Source organism: Lampetra planeri, chromosome 36 (assembly GCF_965212315.1).
Source record: "Lampetra planeri chromosome 36, kcLamPlan1.2.h2, whole genome shotgun sequence".
In the NCBI taxonomy this organism is placed as follows: Eukaryota; Metazoa; Chordata; class Hyperoartia; order Petromyzontiformes; family Petromyzontidae; genus Lampetra; species Lampetra planeri.
The window spans coordinates 1,096,537-1,114,221 of NC_136142.1; the positions used below are offsets into that span (position 1 = coordinate 1,096,537).

General features: G+C 54.2%; 1 protein-coding gene across 1 annotated transcript in view; it reads right to left on the minus strand.

Moving 5' to 3' along the window:
* Positions 1-17,685, minus strand: part of ESPN (espin) — a 61,190-nt gene that overhangs the window by 33,938 nt on the left and 9,567 nt on the right. The window contains 5 exon segments of the mRNA XM_078611264.1: positions 922-1,317; positions 2,976-3,014; positions 3,748-3,879; positions 6,189-6,371; positions 7,601-7,787. Coding sequence (XP_078467390.1) covers positions 922-1,317; positions 2,976-3,014; positions 3,748-3,879; positions 6,189-6,371; positions 7,601-7,787 — 937 coding nt within the window.

Below are 17,685 nucleotides of genomic sequence, written 5' to 3' on the forward strand. Positions count from 1 at the left end.
GCTCGTTGTTTTCGGGTCGAGGAGCGTGTGACACGGGGATGCTGGAGGGAGGGCGCACACGCACGCACGCGCGGACACGTGCGGGCGCGCGTGTTGCACCGCTCGCGATGAGCTACGATGGCCCTTGAAGGATGCCGAGAGGCGATAGTAAAATATTATGACATTATAAAAACGACACGTGAAGCCGGGTTCTCAAGCATAGCGAGTCGTGGCCTCGGCCGGGCTACCAATAAATGCACAAAAAAAACCCATCTCATAAAATCTGGCTAAATCCAGCTAGGAGAATTAAAACATCAGCTTGAATGTCACACGATGAACATTACTCTCATGTGGCTGGCAGCCCGCTTGTCTTGTCTTGACTGTGACGCAGTGCGGCCAGCAGCGCCCACAATCCCCCTGTGCACGCTGGGTCCCGTGGACACACACGGCGCAAAACAGCTGCTCTGTTCGGGCTGCGCATTCGTTTGCTGCCCATCACATGGGATGGACGTACGCACGCAAGGATGAACGCACAAACAGCTCCACGCCACCCGCAGGTGACAGCCCACCACCGAGCTGGCACGTCTCAATAAAAGTTAATGGTTACCATTTTATTCAGTTTTAGCCGTTAGGGTTAAATGTCGCCGAATGTACGTGCTCGCCAACCACTACCCGATGGTTACAAGGCTGACGGGTGGGAGAGGCGTGGACGGGCTGCTAGCCTCCCCAGGCCGAGCTGGTTAAGGGAACCGTTTTTTTTTTGTTTGTTACCACGCCGATGAGCGTGGGTTGGCGACGTCAGCCGTGGCCGGAAAAAACGAACTTGGGTCACAGTGCGCGCTCAGCCGCTCCACCCATTCACGCGCACGCCGCGATCGCACGCCGCGATCGCACGCCGCGATCGCACGCCGCGATCGCACGCCGCGATCGGCGCCCGCTTACGTTGTCTGGGGCGCTGCCCAGCGACTCCTGCGTCACCACGGGTCTCAGCTCGCTGCGTCTCCTCTGCAGCACCTCCACGGGGTTGACGCGCTCCGCGCGGGCGCCTCGCGACGCGGCAGGCGCCGTCCCCTCGCCCCCGTCCGGCCGGTCGCTCGCCAACACCGCCACCTTCTCGTCGGGGTCGAGGAGGTCCAGGTACGCCCGCAGGACCGCCGACCCGTCGACCCTGCTTCCCGATTGGTCGGTAACGGTGCCGGCGTCGGGGTCGAAGGTCGACGAGTCTGCTGCTGCCGCTGCAGCGGCGGCAGCAGCAGACTTGGCAGACGGGTGGTCGGGATCGGTGGTCGCCAGACCTTCCATCGAATATTCACGCGCCAGGATTCTGCTCTCTGGGCTCTGAGAAGACAAACGTTATAATAATGATTATTATTTTATTATGTTGCGAGGGCAAAATCGCCCAATGATGCTGAATGTAATTACCAGCAACTTGTAAATGTTGTGGATTTACTCTCCAACACACCGATGGGCTGAAGCGGTAACTAATTGGCGCGTTTTGTTTACGTGACAAACCTTGCTGGTTGGCCGTGTCGGGTGGTGACGGGGTGAACGACACGTTTGTACTTCAGCGATCTAACCCATCAAGCCTTTATTATGAATAATATCGGTTGCAAAAGCCTAAGTGTCAAACTGAGCTGGGGCAGCCTTGGTGAATGTCAAGTCTATTAGAGAATGGTCCTGGTTCATGTGGAATTGTGAGAAGTTGACACGTGGAGTACTGACTGCTGCAACAGAAATGTGGAATTCAACCACCGGAAACCACTTCGACTTGAGTTGGACGCAAACAAGGTTTATTGGAGGAGTAAATCACGCAGACATGCACTCGATATCCTGAGTGAATGTGCTATCAAATGAACAATTACTATTTGATCAGCACACAAAAGGTGGAACCTCAAACCAGGTCTAACAGCAGGGCAGTGCAATTCAATCTCAATCTCAAATAATGCCGACGCAAGTCGCTTTGAAGAAGCCACGAAGCCATCTCTGAATGTTCTGCAAGCTGCTTGCTCCACCAAAGCGACGTCGGTCAGGATTAAAAAGAATAAACTAATTACCCAGTGACGCACTGCACAACCAGGCTCGCGGATGTCAAGCGGTGACGTAAACTTGCACGAACCGCACGAAGGATCGCGCGCGTGCGAGCACACGCCCCACGCAACGTCAAACACAAACAAACAGGTGCTACAATTACAGCGCCGTTCACATTTCCCTGCGCATGCCGCCAGAGTCGGCAAACAGCCGCGCGGGCGAGGCGGTGTAACGCAAACAGGGCGAGCGGGCACATGGCAGCCACCGCCACCACGAAGGTGACGGTGGTGGCGGCGGTAGTGGCGGCGGTGGCGGCGACAGTGACGGTGGCAGTGGCGGTGTTGGTGTTGGCGGTGACAGCGGTGGTGGCGGCGCCGAGAGTCTGGTGTGGCCGTGGGCCTCGCGGCTGCGTGAGCTGAACAGCCCGAGCCAGATCCCACGGGGACAGCAAAGGGGACGCGGTGTCCGTGTCTCTACGGTGACGTGCGGGAGGGACCCCGCTCACAACAGACGGGAGCCGACGGAACGCTTCGTGCGGTGCGGCGTTAGATGCCCGAAACAACGTTTACAGAGAGACGTGGGCTAGTTGACTTGTGTGCCTATTTCAGGCTGCGTCAACCAAGGGGAAGGTCCTTACCGAGTACTCATTTTAGGCCAAGTCAACCTCCGGGAAAGCCCCTCGCCACATCACGCATTTCAGGCCGAGTCAGCCTAGAGGAAGCCCCTTACCAGGATGTACTCATTTGAGGCCGAGGCAACCTAGGGGATGCCCCCGACTCGGTACTCATTTCATCGAAAGTTAAATCTCCACTTTGTCTCAAGCATTGTCGACGCGCGCGTGCACGAGATCGCGAGAAGCGGTCACGGCGTGAGACGCTTCGCAAACCCGCAGTCTCCTGTGTGGCATTGTCAGCAACTTCGGGATAAACGAAAAAGAATCCGGATGCAGAGAAACTTTAAGAGCAGACCTTGAGGGTTGCGTGTAGGCCTTGCAACAGCTGTGGGATCTAGCACAAGGGAAGGAGGCGACGGCGAGGTGTGAAGGCACCAACAGCGTTGGCCGCTGACCTTGGGTTAACTGGCAGCACTCACCCACTTTCACATTCACTTTTCGTCTTAAGAGCCGTCGTGTGAGAGTCAACTTGGCGGAGGTGGCGCGGAGGGCAGAGCGCTGAACAGGTATCACTGAGATTCATCGGTTCACATCCAGGTTTCAGCCGCTGTGATTCAACAGGGTTCTGAAGTGTGGTGAGTTGATGGACTCTGTCCGGTCACCAATGCGCCAATAATCGACGGCACCAAAGTTGGTTCTGATTATTAAATAATCAAATTAAAAACACCAGCTTGGCTATCATGCGACAGACAATACTTTCAGTAGCAAGGTTAGGAGGGAAAGTGACTCCCTCTACCCTGTGGATCGGCTGTCACTTGAAGGGACCTCAGAGGTAACTCTGTGATGTCCGCTTCAACGGTCCATTCTCTGACACGAATGGTCGCGCTGCTCTGCGATAGTTCCAATTTGATTCTTCATCTTACGACACAAAGTCCACGGCAGTCGGGATACAACTTTGGACAAAGGAGACTGACAACCAAGAACCCACGTTGGGGATGCGCGTCTTCCGGCTGCCTATGGCGCCGGTCCACGCCGCGTCTCGCCCATGGCGACCGTGACACGGGGCGGCACCTGCTGCGTGAGTTGCCCATCGTCACCGCCACGCCGCTCACCGCCACGCCGCTCACCATGTTCTCGACGGTGCGCAGGTATTTGGCGCAGCGCGCGTGCCCGTTGTGTTCTGCCAAGTCGGCAGCCGAGCAGCCGTCGTTGTCGCGCACGCGCAGATCCACGCCGTTCACCACCAGGATCTGGCAGCACTGCAACGGCAAACATCCCCCCCCCCGTTATAGCCTACACCAGGGCTCGGCAGCCAAAATAAGGGGCCGTCCATAAATGACGTCACGCACCTGGGGGGGGGGGGGTCAGACATTTGTGACGATGTGTGACGATGGGGGGGCGGGGGGTTTGAGAAATGTGACATAACATGAAAATGCGTAACTTTAAATAAATATAGACAACACGTTCTACTTAATTAATTTTACTTTTTGATGTTTTCTCCTACAACATCAGAGTGCAGCGCAACATTAAATACGCACTACAATGACAATAGTTTAAAGCGATTTGAAGCATGTTAAAAACAAATTGGGAGGGGCAGAGCTTTGTGATGTCATATTTGCGGGGGGGGGGGTCTGATTTTTTGTGATGCCGCGTGACAAAGGGGGGGGGGGGGGGGGTAAAAAATCGTCCAAAATCTTGTGACGTCTTTTATCGACGGCCCCTAACATAGAACCGTCAGTTTTTTGTTCGAATTCGGTAACAAAAAAAACAACTCAATATTTCAAGAGCCGCAATGCGCTGAGGTTGGTGAATCCAAGACGGTGCTGGCCTTCAATAAACGTCGTCGTGAAGCAGCCCCCCCTCAAGAGCCGCACGCAGCTCCGACTCCGGGCCCACACAGACTGCCGGGGCGAGTCGCTGTTAGCCAGCAGCTACAAAGTCCGGTGCAGCAAGCGACAGGGGTGGGTGGCCAGCACCACGCCCCGGCCACCTTTGTCTCCCCAGTGCTGATCTTTACACATCACACTGCGCACTCACTTCAGGCGGATTCAACCGAGGCAGAGGCCCAGGACCAGTTCTGATACTCGTTATTGGTGTTGGCCATGAGCGGAAATGTTTTACTTGGGTCGCTGGGTTCGTAGCGCAGTGCGGTAACCGCTACACTACCGCTCCCCATTGGCAGCGCCGCACAAACAACAACAACCGCCATTCGCCACTAAGTGGCGGTGACGTCACCACGGCGCTTGCGCCAGGCCATGTGCACTTCAAGGTCACGGGACACATGTAGGTGCCACGGGTTGACCGAGTGAGATAACAGCCGAGATGCACCACTTGTGCCCCCTACAGTGCCAAGTTGTTTTAGCCACCTGGCGCACTGCTCATTGCTGCACGAACACACACAAAGACACACAAAGACAAAGATCCCCTGTATAGCCTTAACAGACCGTAGGGGAAAGTGCTGAAGCGAGCACCTATGAAGGCCGGAACGGTACACGAGGGGGTGGGTGGCCAGTACCACGCCCGACCGCCTTTGTCTCCCTAGTGACGATGTTTACACACCGCAACAGGTACTCATTTGAGGCTGAGTCGACTTAGGGGAGGCCCGGGACCAGTTCAGATAATCGTCACTGGTGTTGGCCGTGAGCGGGAATCGAACCCGTGTCGCCGGGTTCTTAGCCCAGCGCGCTAACCGCTACACTACCGCTCCCCACAACTGTTCACCCTGGGTAAATCTCACTGCGAGAAGGCTCTTTTCAGGAGAGTCTCGCTAAGTTTGTGACAGTAGGGGGCGGCAGGCGACTATGTGTTTGCCAATCAAGTAAAATCGCGAGTAATGTTTCACATTTGGCAAATTTTTAAGCTCGCAATAAAACGTGTCAGTAAAGAGCTTTGAGATGTCATTCGTAAGAGGAGGTTGCGATAGGTTAGGGGACACGTGCAGGGTGGAGGAGGATAGGGTGAACAACTTGGAAGTTCGGAATGGAATGTGGAAGTTAATCGTTACGGGAAAAATCAGTGAGCGCGGGTCATGATGGGTGAGACACGTGTGCAGGGAGCAGGAGGCCAAGTTAATGAGACGGGCTTCAGCGGCACCCCAGAAGATGATGACCGTACACGCATGTGTATGGATGTTGAATGAACACGCATGTGTATGGATGTTGAATGAACACGCATGTGTATGGATGTTGAATGAACACGCATGTGTATGGATGTTGAATGAACACGCATGTGTATGGATGTTGAACTTCTTTCGCACAGTAAGCAGCCAACCGTGCGAAGCGGAGGTGCGGGAGAAGGAAAACAAGCGAAAACACAAAAAGCAGCTCTAATGAAATTCGTTTTCAATCTAGATTCAAAAGTGCATAGCTCCAGTGGCTTTCGAAGAGCGTTCCAGACGGCCGCAGAAGCGCATCTGACAGAGCGCGATGCGGTAACCATCTTTGCGCGACGGCCGAGCCAAAATCCGCCGCTGCCACGAGGACGACCGGCGATGGTGGTTCGCGCTCCTCGACGAGCCACGAAACCAGACGGCAACGTCCTCGACGGTAGCGTCCTCGGCCGCCGCTACCTGCAGGTGACCGTTCTCGGCGGCGTCGTGCAGCGGCGTGCCGCCCCAGGCGTCGCGCGTGGGCTCCCCGCCGTGCAGCAGCAGCCAGCTCAGCACCGTGCCGTGGCCCCGGCTCGCCGCGAAGTGCATGGCCGTGGCGCCGTCGGCGTCCGTGTCGCTCAGACGCAGCGCCGTGGAGCTCACCTGCGGCGGGGAGGCGGTTGCGGAGAGGTTCGGAGAGGAGGGCGGACGCAGCGGGGGGGGGGGCGGAAAGATTTCATGATTTTATGGGAAGTACGATTTGGCTGCGATGGAGAAGATGGCGCAATGCTGTTGAGGTCAGGAGGCGGTCACAAGCGATGCTGTTGCTGCCAACACACCCTGACATCGCTTCCTTGCTCTCTCATGGGTCTTGCAGCTGTGGCAAAATCTGCACAATGCACCTTGCGGTCACCCATCTCAAACCACGGGTCACGTGGCGACGCGACTGCCCGCTTCGATCAGTGGCTCACTCGCCAACCTCGCCGTGAACGCACGTGGGCGCCGGCGGTCAAACCCCCACCATGCGAAGGAAGGGGACCTCCGAGGCATGCTCGTAATCTCATCTTTTGGCTTTCCCTCCTTGTAACAGTCAACACGCATTCTTCAAGGATCACCTGAGCATTCGGGTGACATCTTTCAAGTACCCCTCTCAGAGGGTGTCACTGCAATTCTTGTCTTGGTCACCTGCCCTCCCCCCCGCCATCGTAACTGTTCCTTTCTGATGACATCTACAATGCTTCCCTGCTGTTTTCTGAATTCCCACGTTGCTTACCCTATCCTGCCCAAGCCCACATACTCGTCTTAACAGTGACCACGATGTATTCAACTTGCGTACGTTCCATAGTCAATACCTCGCATTGTAATTAGAAGCATGGACATCTCCACGTTCCTTTTGGACCAATTTTCAGTTTTGCTTTCCCATTTTCATTTTCAAGAAATCATTAAAATGTAAACAGTCCAGCCTGCCATTGTGTGGGTGCAAGTGTCAGGGCCCAACCTACCTGGCCCACCCTGACAGGGCCAACCCTGTCAGGACCACCCTGTCAGAGCCCACCCTACCCAGAGACACCCTACTGGGCCAACCCAACTCGGGCCCACTTTACTGGCCTCACCACCCTGTCAGGGCCCACCCTACCCAGGCCCACCCTACCCAGAGACACCCTACTGGGCCAACCCAACTAGGGCCCACCCTGTCAGAGCCCACCCTACCCAGAGACACCCTACTGGGCCAACCCAACTAGGGCCCACTCTACCGGCCTCACCACCCTGTCAGGGCCCACCCTAGCGGGGCCCACCCTACCCAAGACCTCCCGCGTGCGTCTCTCGCGTCCCGGCGGCGTCCCTCTCCTCGCTCTGCCCCCCGCCCCGCCCCACGCCGGGCAGCGCCGCACCAGCCACACGATGACCGTGGCGTGTCCCATCTGCGCGGCGGCGTGCATGGCCGTCATGCCGTCGCTGGCCCGCGCGCTCGTCTCGGCGCCGCACTCCGTCGCCAGGTACTGCAGACAGTCGAGGTGGCCCTCCTGGCACGCCAGGTAGAGCGGCGTCGCTCCCGCACCCGTGCGGCTGTTCAGTGTCCTGCGTGTGGGTGTGTGCGCATGTGGGTGTGTGTATGTGCGTGTGTGTGTGTGGGTATGTGTGCGTGCGCAAAAAGGTGCGGTAACATTTAAAATATATATATGTTTACTGTTACCATGACAAACGAGGTGGCTGGATGGCTCGGAGGTCAGAGGGCTGAGCCGGACGATGGAAGGTGGTCAAGAGTAAGAATGGAGTGGCAAGCCAAGGAATTGAAAGTGTCCAAATGGAACATCCACCAAGGAAGTGGAGTTGTGAGATCAGTTCCTTTGCAGGTGCTGGGTGGATTGTTGTCATCAGAGGATCGTGAGAGGTGGCGGTGGCTCAGGAAGGCCTTCATCCAGCGGTGGATTGATCACGGCTGATGATGACGATGACAACGATGATATTAATTGAGAGTCGGCAATTTTTACGTGCACAATTCCACCACGTACTGTATTGTGAACATAAAGAGTCCAATAGAATAAACGATTCCACGCATCGCCACGTGCCGGGTACACGGAGGAGCGCTCCTCAGCGGCGTGGGGAGTTTGTCTGCGCAGCTCCTGCAGACACTAGATTACAACGGGGAAATCATGTGTCGATCAACGTGGCACTTTTCAGGGACGCATCTACCGCGTTAAGCGGGGACTTCTTGTACCGTGCTGTACACAGAGAATAGGAAATCATGCAGTGGCGTGACTTTACCAACAGATGGCAACTTTGCTCGCTCTGTCCTGGCCAAGCGGAAACCATCGCGGCTTTCCGGCAGCAGCAGCAACGCAAATGCCAACCCGGCACTCGAGCACGAATTGAACGTGGAAATACATCCGAGGCATTCACGATGTTAAATCAACGCAAAAGCCGCCGCAAAGTTTGACCAAGCAATTTGTGTTCCACAGTGCGACAGAATAGTTACTGATAAAAAAATAAAATATATTTTAAATTAAATTCGATGATACAAGACAGCCCAGAGCGCGCCCGTTCTCATTTGACCCTGACAGCTAAGCAGGCGTGAACCTGGCGAGCAACGGCGGAGCCAGGATTTTCAGGTAGAGGGGGCAACCCCTCCAGCAATTAAAAATGATAGGAGTTGTTAGTAAGTAAGGACTTGTCCCTTGCTTTTTATTCGATGCGTGTGCGGCGATGGCGCAGCCATCAATCGAAGGTCGAATTCGAACCGCGTTGTGTGATCGGCATCACGCTCGCTGAAGGTGAATGCCTTCAGGGAAGTCGTGGACTCTGTATACGCAACTGCGCACAATTCTGTGAGCCACTTATAACCGCTTTGCCGTTACTTATTGCCAATTATGGACTCAGACTATTGTCCTATCATCTCAAAGTCCCTGGCACGTAATAATATGCTACACAGTGGCAGTGGAGGTCGCAAAATGCCGATTTATTACTAATAACCCCCAATGATCCGATCTAAATTAAAGATTTCGATCGGATCATTGCGGGGGGGGGGGGGGGCGGGCACGTGCCACCCCACCGCCCCCACTGGCTCCGCCAGTGCTGGCGAGTGCTTGGACGGATTGGCACCGTGAACAAACCGGTTGGCACCGTGCTGCTGCGTTGCTCCAAGGTGGGCAGCAGAGGCCAGTGCAGCAAAGACTAACTGCAGCGCTGGACTGCACTTCCACGCTGCCACATCGATGACCCCTGCCTTCGGCAAGCCACGCTGACCAGCGGCGGCGCAGTACGGTCGGGTAGCCCCGCGCGACCCGCACGGCTTGGGCAGGGGTCCTCACCCAGCCCCCCATCCAGCAGTGGAGCGGACCGCACCGTGCATAGGCAGACGCCGCTACAGAAGGGCCGTCGAACCCCGTTGACGAGAACCACCGCGGCCAGGAACCCTTTGACGGGGCGTCTCGTAACGGGAAGACCCGTGGAAACACTCTCACATCACTCGGCCTATTTATACCCGCCACTATCCTGCTCAATAATTCAGAGTTCCGCAAAAGGGGGCTCTCGCATTTCTGTTCTATCTCTCGCTGGGGGCTGCCGAGTGGCGTGTCCGCAAAACCGCGCGTCGCGGCGGGCAATCTGTGCTGCGTCGTCGGTGGCGGCTTTGGCCCAGTTGGTTCCAGCCACCCGAAATCTCACGGCGGAGAGGGGGCAACGCTCTATCCCCCCCTGCCTCGCCTGATATGTGTTGAGATCCAGCTCGGCACTTCGATCCCAGCGCCTGGAGCTCTTCCACAGCCACCTCCCGATTGTGTGCATGTACACGCATGGCCCGATTGGGCAATCCACTGCTGGATGAAGCTCTCCCCATGCCGTGCGGATCACGTGAGATATTCAACTACGCTTCACCGTGCTCGTCAGTATGGGTTGGTGAAGGCGGGGAGAGAGCATGGGAGCATAGAAGTGCAGTACAAGCATCGATATTGCTTCACTGTCCTGTGCTGCCCACAACATAGCCCCACACTCCATAACAAGCTGTCATGGTTGGTGTTCACCCATTCAAATAGCTATCACAATCAGAATATTTATTCATACAGGAGGAATCCGATGAGCTATAAAGCTCTTTGTCTCCAGGCTGCGACAAGTCGTAGGCTGTTGAGAAGCAAGTGCACAAAAATGAATGTCAAATAAAATAACCCTGAAAGTGCAGCGACGACAAATCATGAGAGACCTTCCCAACGCACTCCATGGGCTTGCTATTCAACGTCTAAAGCTACAAAGCGTCACAGAAACAAGACAACCCTGCGCTCGCAAGAGGCACTCACTCACTCTCACTCACTCGCTCTCATGCTCACTCACTCAACACTCGCTCTCACGCTCACTCACCCACACTCGCTCGCTCTCACGCTCACTCGCTCACACTCGCTCTCACGCTCACTCACTCACACTCGCTCTCACTCACCCACACTCGCTCTCACGCTCACTCGCTCACACGCTCTCACGCTCGTGGGCGGGCCGCGGTAATCGCCGCAGCCAGGCAGGTGACGCTACCCGCCCAGTCATGGGCCGCTCATTAAAGTTTGATGCGCGCTGGCACAAGCCGTCACTGCGCTCTGCCTTTGTCCATGCACGCCCCCCCCCGGCTCTCCCGTCGCCACGCCAACGTCCGGTACACCCCCCCCCCCACCTTACCGCCCCCCCCTGCCCCCTCATTAGCAGAAAGAGACACGGGCTTGTTGAAATGTCCGATAAATTGCCAAGTTAGTAAACAAACAAACAAGGACGTTACAAAACTATGTTGCTGAAGGACAGCCAGCGTGGGTCGGTGTCGTCGCGAGGTTGTTCGGGGTGAAGGAATCCGGCTGGGGCGGTGTAGAGGCGAGGCACGGGAGGGTTGCGTCCGACTGTGCTGCACAGATTTACAACGACAGAGCACGCGTCTCGCAGCGGAGAGAAAGAGAGTGGAGAAAGTTCTGAGAGTTTTTTTTTAATGAGCGCCTTTAAGTTGTTACGGCAGTTGCGATGTCAGGCCAGGCCATGAATCTCACTGGGATTGAATCGAGCAGGGTCGGTTCAGAAATCATTGTCATCTCAAGCACCATAAGAACATCATTATCATCATCACCACCTCCACTACTGCCAATACCACCAAAACCACTACCACCACCAAGACCACCACCCACAACACCACCACCAACACCACCATCAGTAACAGCCCCAGCACCACAATTATCACCATAGTAATGTCACCCTTTGTCAACGCACTGTTGGAAGAGGAAGGCCTCCTGACTCAGTCACCGCGGCTGACCGTACTTGACCACACAGGGTCAGTGCGGGTTCCTCAAGGAAGGGGGGGGGGGGGGGGTGTAGACCCAGTTCAGACTTCCCTTGCCACTGACGCTAACCGTGACCAGGTTCTTGGCGCAGTGCGCTAACCACTGCACCACCGCTCCATCCATCATCGGCATTACCCATCTCTAGTTTCGGCATACGTGCCAAAGCAGTTGAAGCAACAGACGAACCTTTGCGCCGCATACTTACGCTCCCAAAAACAAATATTTATTCCACCTGATTTATATTACAACATTATAACGAATGAACATGTCGCTGTTTGGTTAATCTTTTGTCCAAGTTCATAGGAAGGGCAATCCCACGTTAACAGGTCGCGCATCTGCAACACAAAACCAGCCAATGTCACTCGAGGAGCGTTGGCTGCGTGCGTTGTATTTGATCAGCTGACTGAGTGGACAGCAAGGTTAAAAAGTGAGCTGTCGGCTCCTTGAGATGTGAAGGGACACTTCCTTGCCACGCATGGAATGCGTTAATGTTTGATCGGACAATTACGATACAATTCGGAGTTACAGAGTAAGTAAATTTAACTACACCGGAAGTTGCTGTACACATCAGAGGGGACGTGGATCACGGGCGAAAACGTAGGTGCATCTATGTTAAATACATATTGTTAATAAATGTGACAGACAGTCATATATCAGAGGAGAATAGGAAGGTCTTGAGCCTGGACGTGAAAAATAGAAAAGTGCATGGAGGGGAGTAGAGTGAGATGACAGGGGAGAGTTAGGCAGGGGACGAGTCAATGGAGGATCTTGAAGACAGTGAAGGTGATCCGATAGTTGATCTAGGATTTCATTGGGATCCATCGGAGGTACAGGAGATTTGTGGTCACGTGGCCCCGTGCACGGTGCGACGTGACGAGTGAGAGTTGCCCGCGGTGGCACCGTGGCTACGACGTGCACCCCCGTCAGCGCTGTGACGGTAATCACCGACAATTTGGCGCTTCAGTAATTACACACAAGGAGACGCCTCTCTCCCTCGCTCTCGTTAAAACGCAGACCTTGAAAATACGCGCAATGGAGAGAGAAACAAAACGAGTAAATCCCACCAAACAGACCGAGGACAAACACGGGGAGAGACAAAGACAAGCGGCGGCTAGGCACACACAACGTCCTCCACATGTAATCCCCTTTAAAACGGCACATCACCAAATGGCCCCGCGACAATGAAGCTCTCGCGCCACGAATAAACGAGACATTGTGCCTTGAACCCAATTAGTGCTCCGTTTGTCGAGATTACACGCGGATTTGCAAAAGAATGCATTCCGCTGGAATTGCGTGGCTTTGTGTCGAGTTTCCATCGCGGATTATGGCAGAAGGCGCATCCGCGCTGCTCTGCATGGCCGGCGCATGATGCCGCTAACTTTCTGCCGAGCGCTGTATACGCACCCGATGTGCACCCTCGATCCGGTCAGCCTTCTGACGCGAAGGAGGCTTGAGCCGGGATAGTGCATGGATGGGTGACCACCATGCACTGCTGCTGCCAGGCAACGCTGCGGGTGCTGCTACCTTCTCGCGTCTCTGCTCTCCACCATTCTTGCAAATACGTCTCTCCCGATATCTTTACTTCTCGCCTGGTTAAAGCAAAATAGACTTTATTCGTTCACGTGACTCAACGTCTTTCGTCCATTGTCGCGATTGATGAGTAACGACCACAGAAGTGGCACCTGCCTTGTTAAGCTTGCAAGAAAAATGCTCTTCCTTATTGAACCGTGTCTCTTAAGAGCCCTCAGTAAGATAATTCCCCCCGCGAGGTATTCTTGTACGTCCGGCGGCCTGCTCCGTCCTCGCCGACAGCGGCCCCGGGGCTCTGCGAGGGCTTTACGAGAGGGCAGAGCCGGCGCTGCTGCGTGTAATGAGTCCGAGAGAATGGCAGCAATGGTTCAGGATCTTTGCCTTGGAGTGTCTGTCTGACTTCCTCAGCCCGGCCTGGGTCAAGCGACGCTGTCGCTTAAACGGGTTTAAAATAACCAAACGCGGCGGATCGCCTTACAGATTGTAGATTTACCGTCAGGCCTGGGGACATGTACTATGCTGGAGAACTTGAATAATTAATTCACGTAGGAGTTGTCTTAAGTGAACTCGAATTTCCAAATCGAGAATAAAGTTTGTTTTGCTGATAATCGTGAAGGGACTTGCCAGCTACACCACGCATGGCTACTGTGACCCTTTCAATATAAAACTCTGGTCTCCTAAGAATGCCTTCATTTGGCTCGGTGTCGGTCAATTCTGCTAAATTGTGGATAATTATCCATAGCCTAGAAAAGGAGCACATCACCATCAGTGTGCTGTGATGATAACAAATGGCACTGTTAGTAACTATGAGATGCATTAATATAATAAAAATACCTTCGCTCAATAACAATCAGCCATGGTCAATCCACTGCTAGATGAAGGCCTCCATTAGCTACCGCCACCTCTGACGATCCTGCGATGTACTAATTTACCCAGCACCCATTGCACGTGCACGGATTTTATTGCTCCTTCTCCTCTGTCGGCATCTTCTCGGACGCATTCCGTTCCTTGGCCGCTACCATTCCATTATTATTCAATGTCACGTTTTGTATGCTGCACGATATCATCATCATCATCATCAGCGACAGCCCGTCTCCTGGGTGGAGAGATCCTCACACCTTGCGATAATTCATCTCACTGATGAATTGTCCCATTCCCACGACGCGCGTGTACGTCATCACTCTTCCTTCCCATTCCGTCGCGACGACGTGCGCGTAAAAGATAAAATAAAGTAGCTTTATCGGTACGTCATCAGGTCAGAAGATGTACCATGGCTCCCACAAGGCCATGCGGGAGGGCGTGTGGCACAGTTTGGCTCCGTCGATCATCGAGTGCGGTCGTGTCACTACAGTTCTCTACGGTGACTACAACGCCTTTAAAAACATCGGCGCTACGCCTCTCTAAATAAAATTAACGCCAACCGCTTGCGCGTTCCTAGATTCAGCAGTGAACGGGACACCCACTCTGCGGCTTGTGACGTCTCGGAACGGGAAAGGGTTAAAGTGTCCCATCGCTCCATCACCCCTGTGGTCGTCATCAGTCTCATCCATCTGCTTGCCATCGTCTCTCCTCGACACGACGTGTCCTACCCAAACCCACTTACTCTCCTCGACGGGCAAACCCATGTCTCCGCTTTACGTTTTGTTCCCGATGCCATGGGCTCCTTCAGCCAGTCACATGACCCAATGACCCACGCGAGCCAGTCGGCCGCATGAGCCTCTGGCGCCACACGAACCGCAGTGAGTTACCGTGAGGCCATGGGAGCGAGCGCGAGCCAAATGAGCCACATGCCGCAGTCCATCACGCGAGCCACGGCCACATGAGTAGGTTACCCAGAGAGCCACGCTAGAGCACGCGAGCCGCAATGATTCACGCGAGGACTCCGCGTGTATGGGGGTTTGGAATTCCCAATCCGGAGAGCACGCACGCGCGCGTGTGTGTGCGTGCGTGTGCGTGTCTGTGTGTACACTTCTACGCAGACAGCGCAGAGCAGCGTGGCTCTAAGTCCTCGTAAACCTCTTACTGCGCTAAGCGCGGCCAGCCCGGAGCCATCGCATTGGCCCGCCCGTAATCGTTAACCGTTTAGCGGCTGAACATAACGCAGCCGTGTCCGTGTTCATCACGCGGGGGGGGGGGGGGGGCAATCGCCGGCGTCAATTCTTAATCTACACGACGACGGCTTCATCTGAGTCACGTAGCGCCATACGGTGGAAAAAAATCAACGTTACTTTTATTGTTTTTAAGACGCAGCAAAATTAAGCGGGGGGGGGGGCCCTATTTATATACTCTACAGGTGATGAATCAACCGACTCTTTAATAGGTTAAGTCATGTAAACGCTTTAGCCAGGATTTTCAGATAAGATGGAACTTGTTTACAGAGCGGCAATGCAAACTAAATATTTCCTTATCCATGGCCACTGCAAAACAGTGGGCCCTCTTTCAGGGCATCGCGTGGTCATCCTGATACCAGACCACAAAGTGGCCTTCTCTTGAAATCAACGACACGACTGAGTCACATGGGTGCAGCGGGCAGGGCGGAGTGGAGAACGCCAATGCACAAAAATCCGAGCGACATCACTTCGATTGCCTGCCACGGCTAACATCATCGGTGAGCGATAACCAAATCAGTTCCTGGGCACTCCCGCTTCACCAACCACCAGCATGCCGAAATATACTGAGACCAGCGTGACGACGTGTGGTAAAACACTCACCACGACCGACACGACACGGGGAGGCCTTCTCCAAGCAGTGGATTTAAACTAAAGCTATTGGCGATTTGCAGCGCAGCGCAAGGCAGATGCCTTCGCAGTGCGACTCACGACCTCCTCTCGACACCAAGATCCGGGACAGTCACGGCCCCCGCACAGTCTAGAACGCTGTCCATCCCCTCTGCACATCCGCAGCATCGCCTCCATCGTGTCGGAGTTGCGGCCGTTCCGTCCGCAAATTTGCGCGCGTTACAAATTGCATTAATATTATAAACTATTTTTTATTTTACCGGGTAAGGCCCACTGAACTGCATAGCTCATTCTCAGAGGCCGCCCAGCCACAAATAACGGCTCAATGAAGTGGCTTATCACGTGGACATTTATAGCAGCCAAAATACTCTAAACGCACGCCGATTCTAAATGTGGAGAGAAAAACGAATTGCCGAGGGGCTGTACATTATTAGTTGAAATGTTTCCTAATACGGCTGCACGATTCCTCGGCGACTCGGGGAAATTAGACCACATTACCCCAATTACCAGATCCCTACGCTGACTACTCACAATCCGATCCCGAATAAACACGCAAAATAATCCCCTGTGTCATCAAATCCTCCGTGGAATTGCCCCTGCGTACCTCTCCGCTCTCATCTCGCTCTACTTCCCTCCACGTGTTCTCAGCCCCCCTCCGTCAACCTCCGCTCAATGGGAGGAAGTCCTTTCTCTCTCCACCTGGAGCATCCATGCCATTGACTCCCTGCCCCCTGTCCAAGCCTGGGCTCAAGGCCTTCCTCTACTCTGCTGCCTGTGACTGTTTCCTATCAAGGAACTTGTGAACATTATGCACAACGATGTTACATCCCTCGCCTGGTATACATGAGGTTCATGGGTTCAATTTCGACCTCTGATGCCTGCTGTAAATGTGCCTCTCTTCCTGTGGGCGTGTGGATTTTTATCCGGGTCCTCTGATTTTTCCCTCCACATTTACATTCAACATGCGCTTAGAGTATTTGTCTGCTATACATTTACACGTAATAAGCCACTTCATTGAGCTATCATGTGGCCACGTTGCTTCCGACAAAAAGAGCTCGATAGCTCAGTGGGCCTTACCTGGTATCATCAAAATAGTTTAGTTTTTAGTGAATAATCCACTGCTGGATGAGGCTCTACACATAGTGTGTGGGTTATTTTGACCGTACTTCATCACACCAGTCAGTGCGGGTTGGTGAAGGCAGGGGGCATAGAGGTACAGCACAACGTGGACATTGCCGCTCTGCCCTCTGCTGCCCACATCGAAGCCCTGCAGCAGCCTCTCACGAGCTGCGTGCGTGGTGGTCAACGATTCGACCACCGTGCAGACTTAGTCCGGCTTAGTTTCTGAAAAGTGACGAGATCGGGTGTATTCCAGGTAGCAGTTGGCCATAAATCCCTATCAATGAATTGCCTTGAATACAAACGTCTTCTGTTCCACACACTCCTTCAAGGTAAAGGGATCGGTCCACAGGTCCACGATAAGGTACGGGATTGATCAAAGGTCGCTGTAACCAATGCCGTTGATGCCAACACATTCTGCTATTACTCAATTCCTTCTGGAAGCTTCCGCGGAAGGTGGGGAGAGTAATTACAACCGCGTATCGTACTTTCCAAGTAATAATAGAATTCATTATTGTAACCCCTCCGTAGGTGCCCAGTGGCCGGGCTACGAAGAAAAAGGAGAATTGGATGGAGGGGCCCCATTTCATTTCTTGCACCAGGGCTCATGCAAACCACGGCGCCGCGTCACCAATTCGAATTCGGGACCTCAGGTGGTGCCGGCTCAGCGCTCTGACCTCTGACCTCTCAGGCCATCGGCAAGAATAATAAACCTTTCAAAAAAAATCTCATCGACACGTCGAGGTGTACGGCTACGATGGCCTTCTGCCGGGGATGCATTTACTGTCT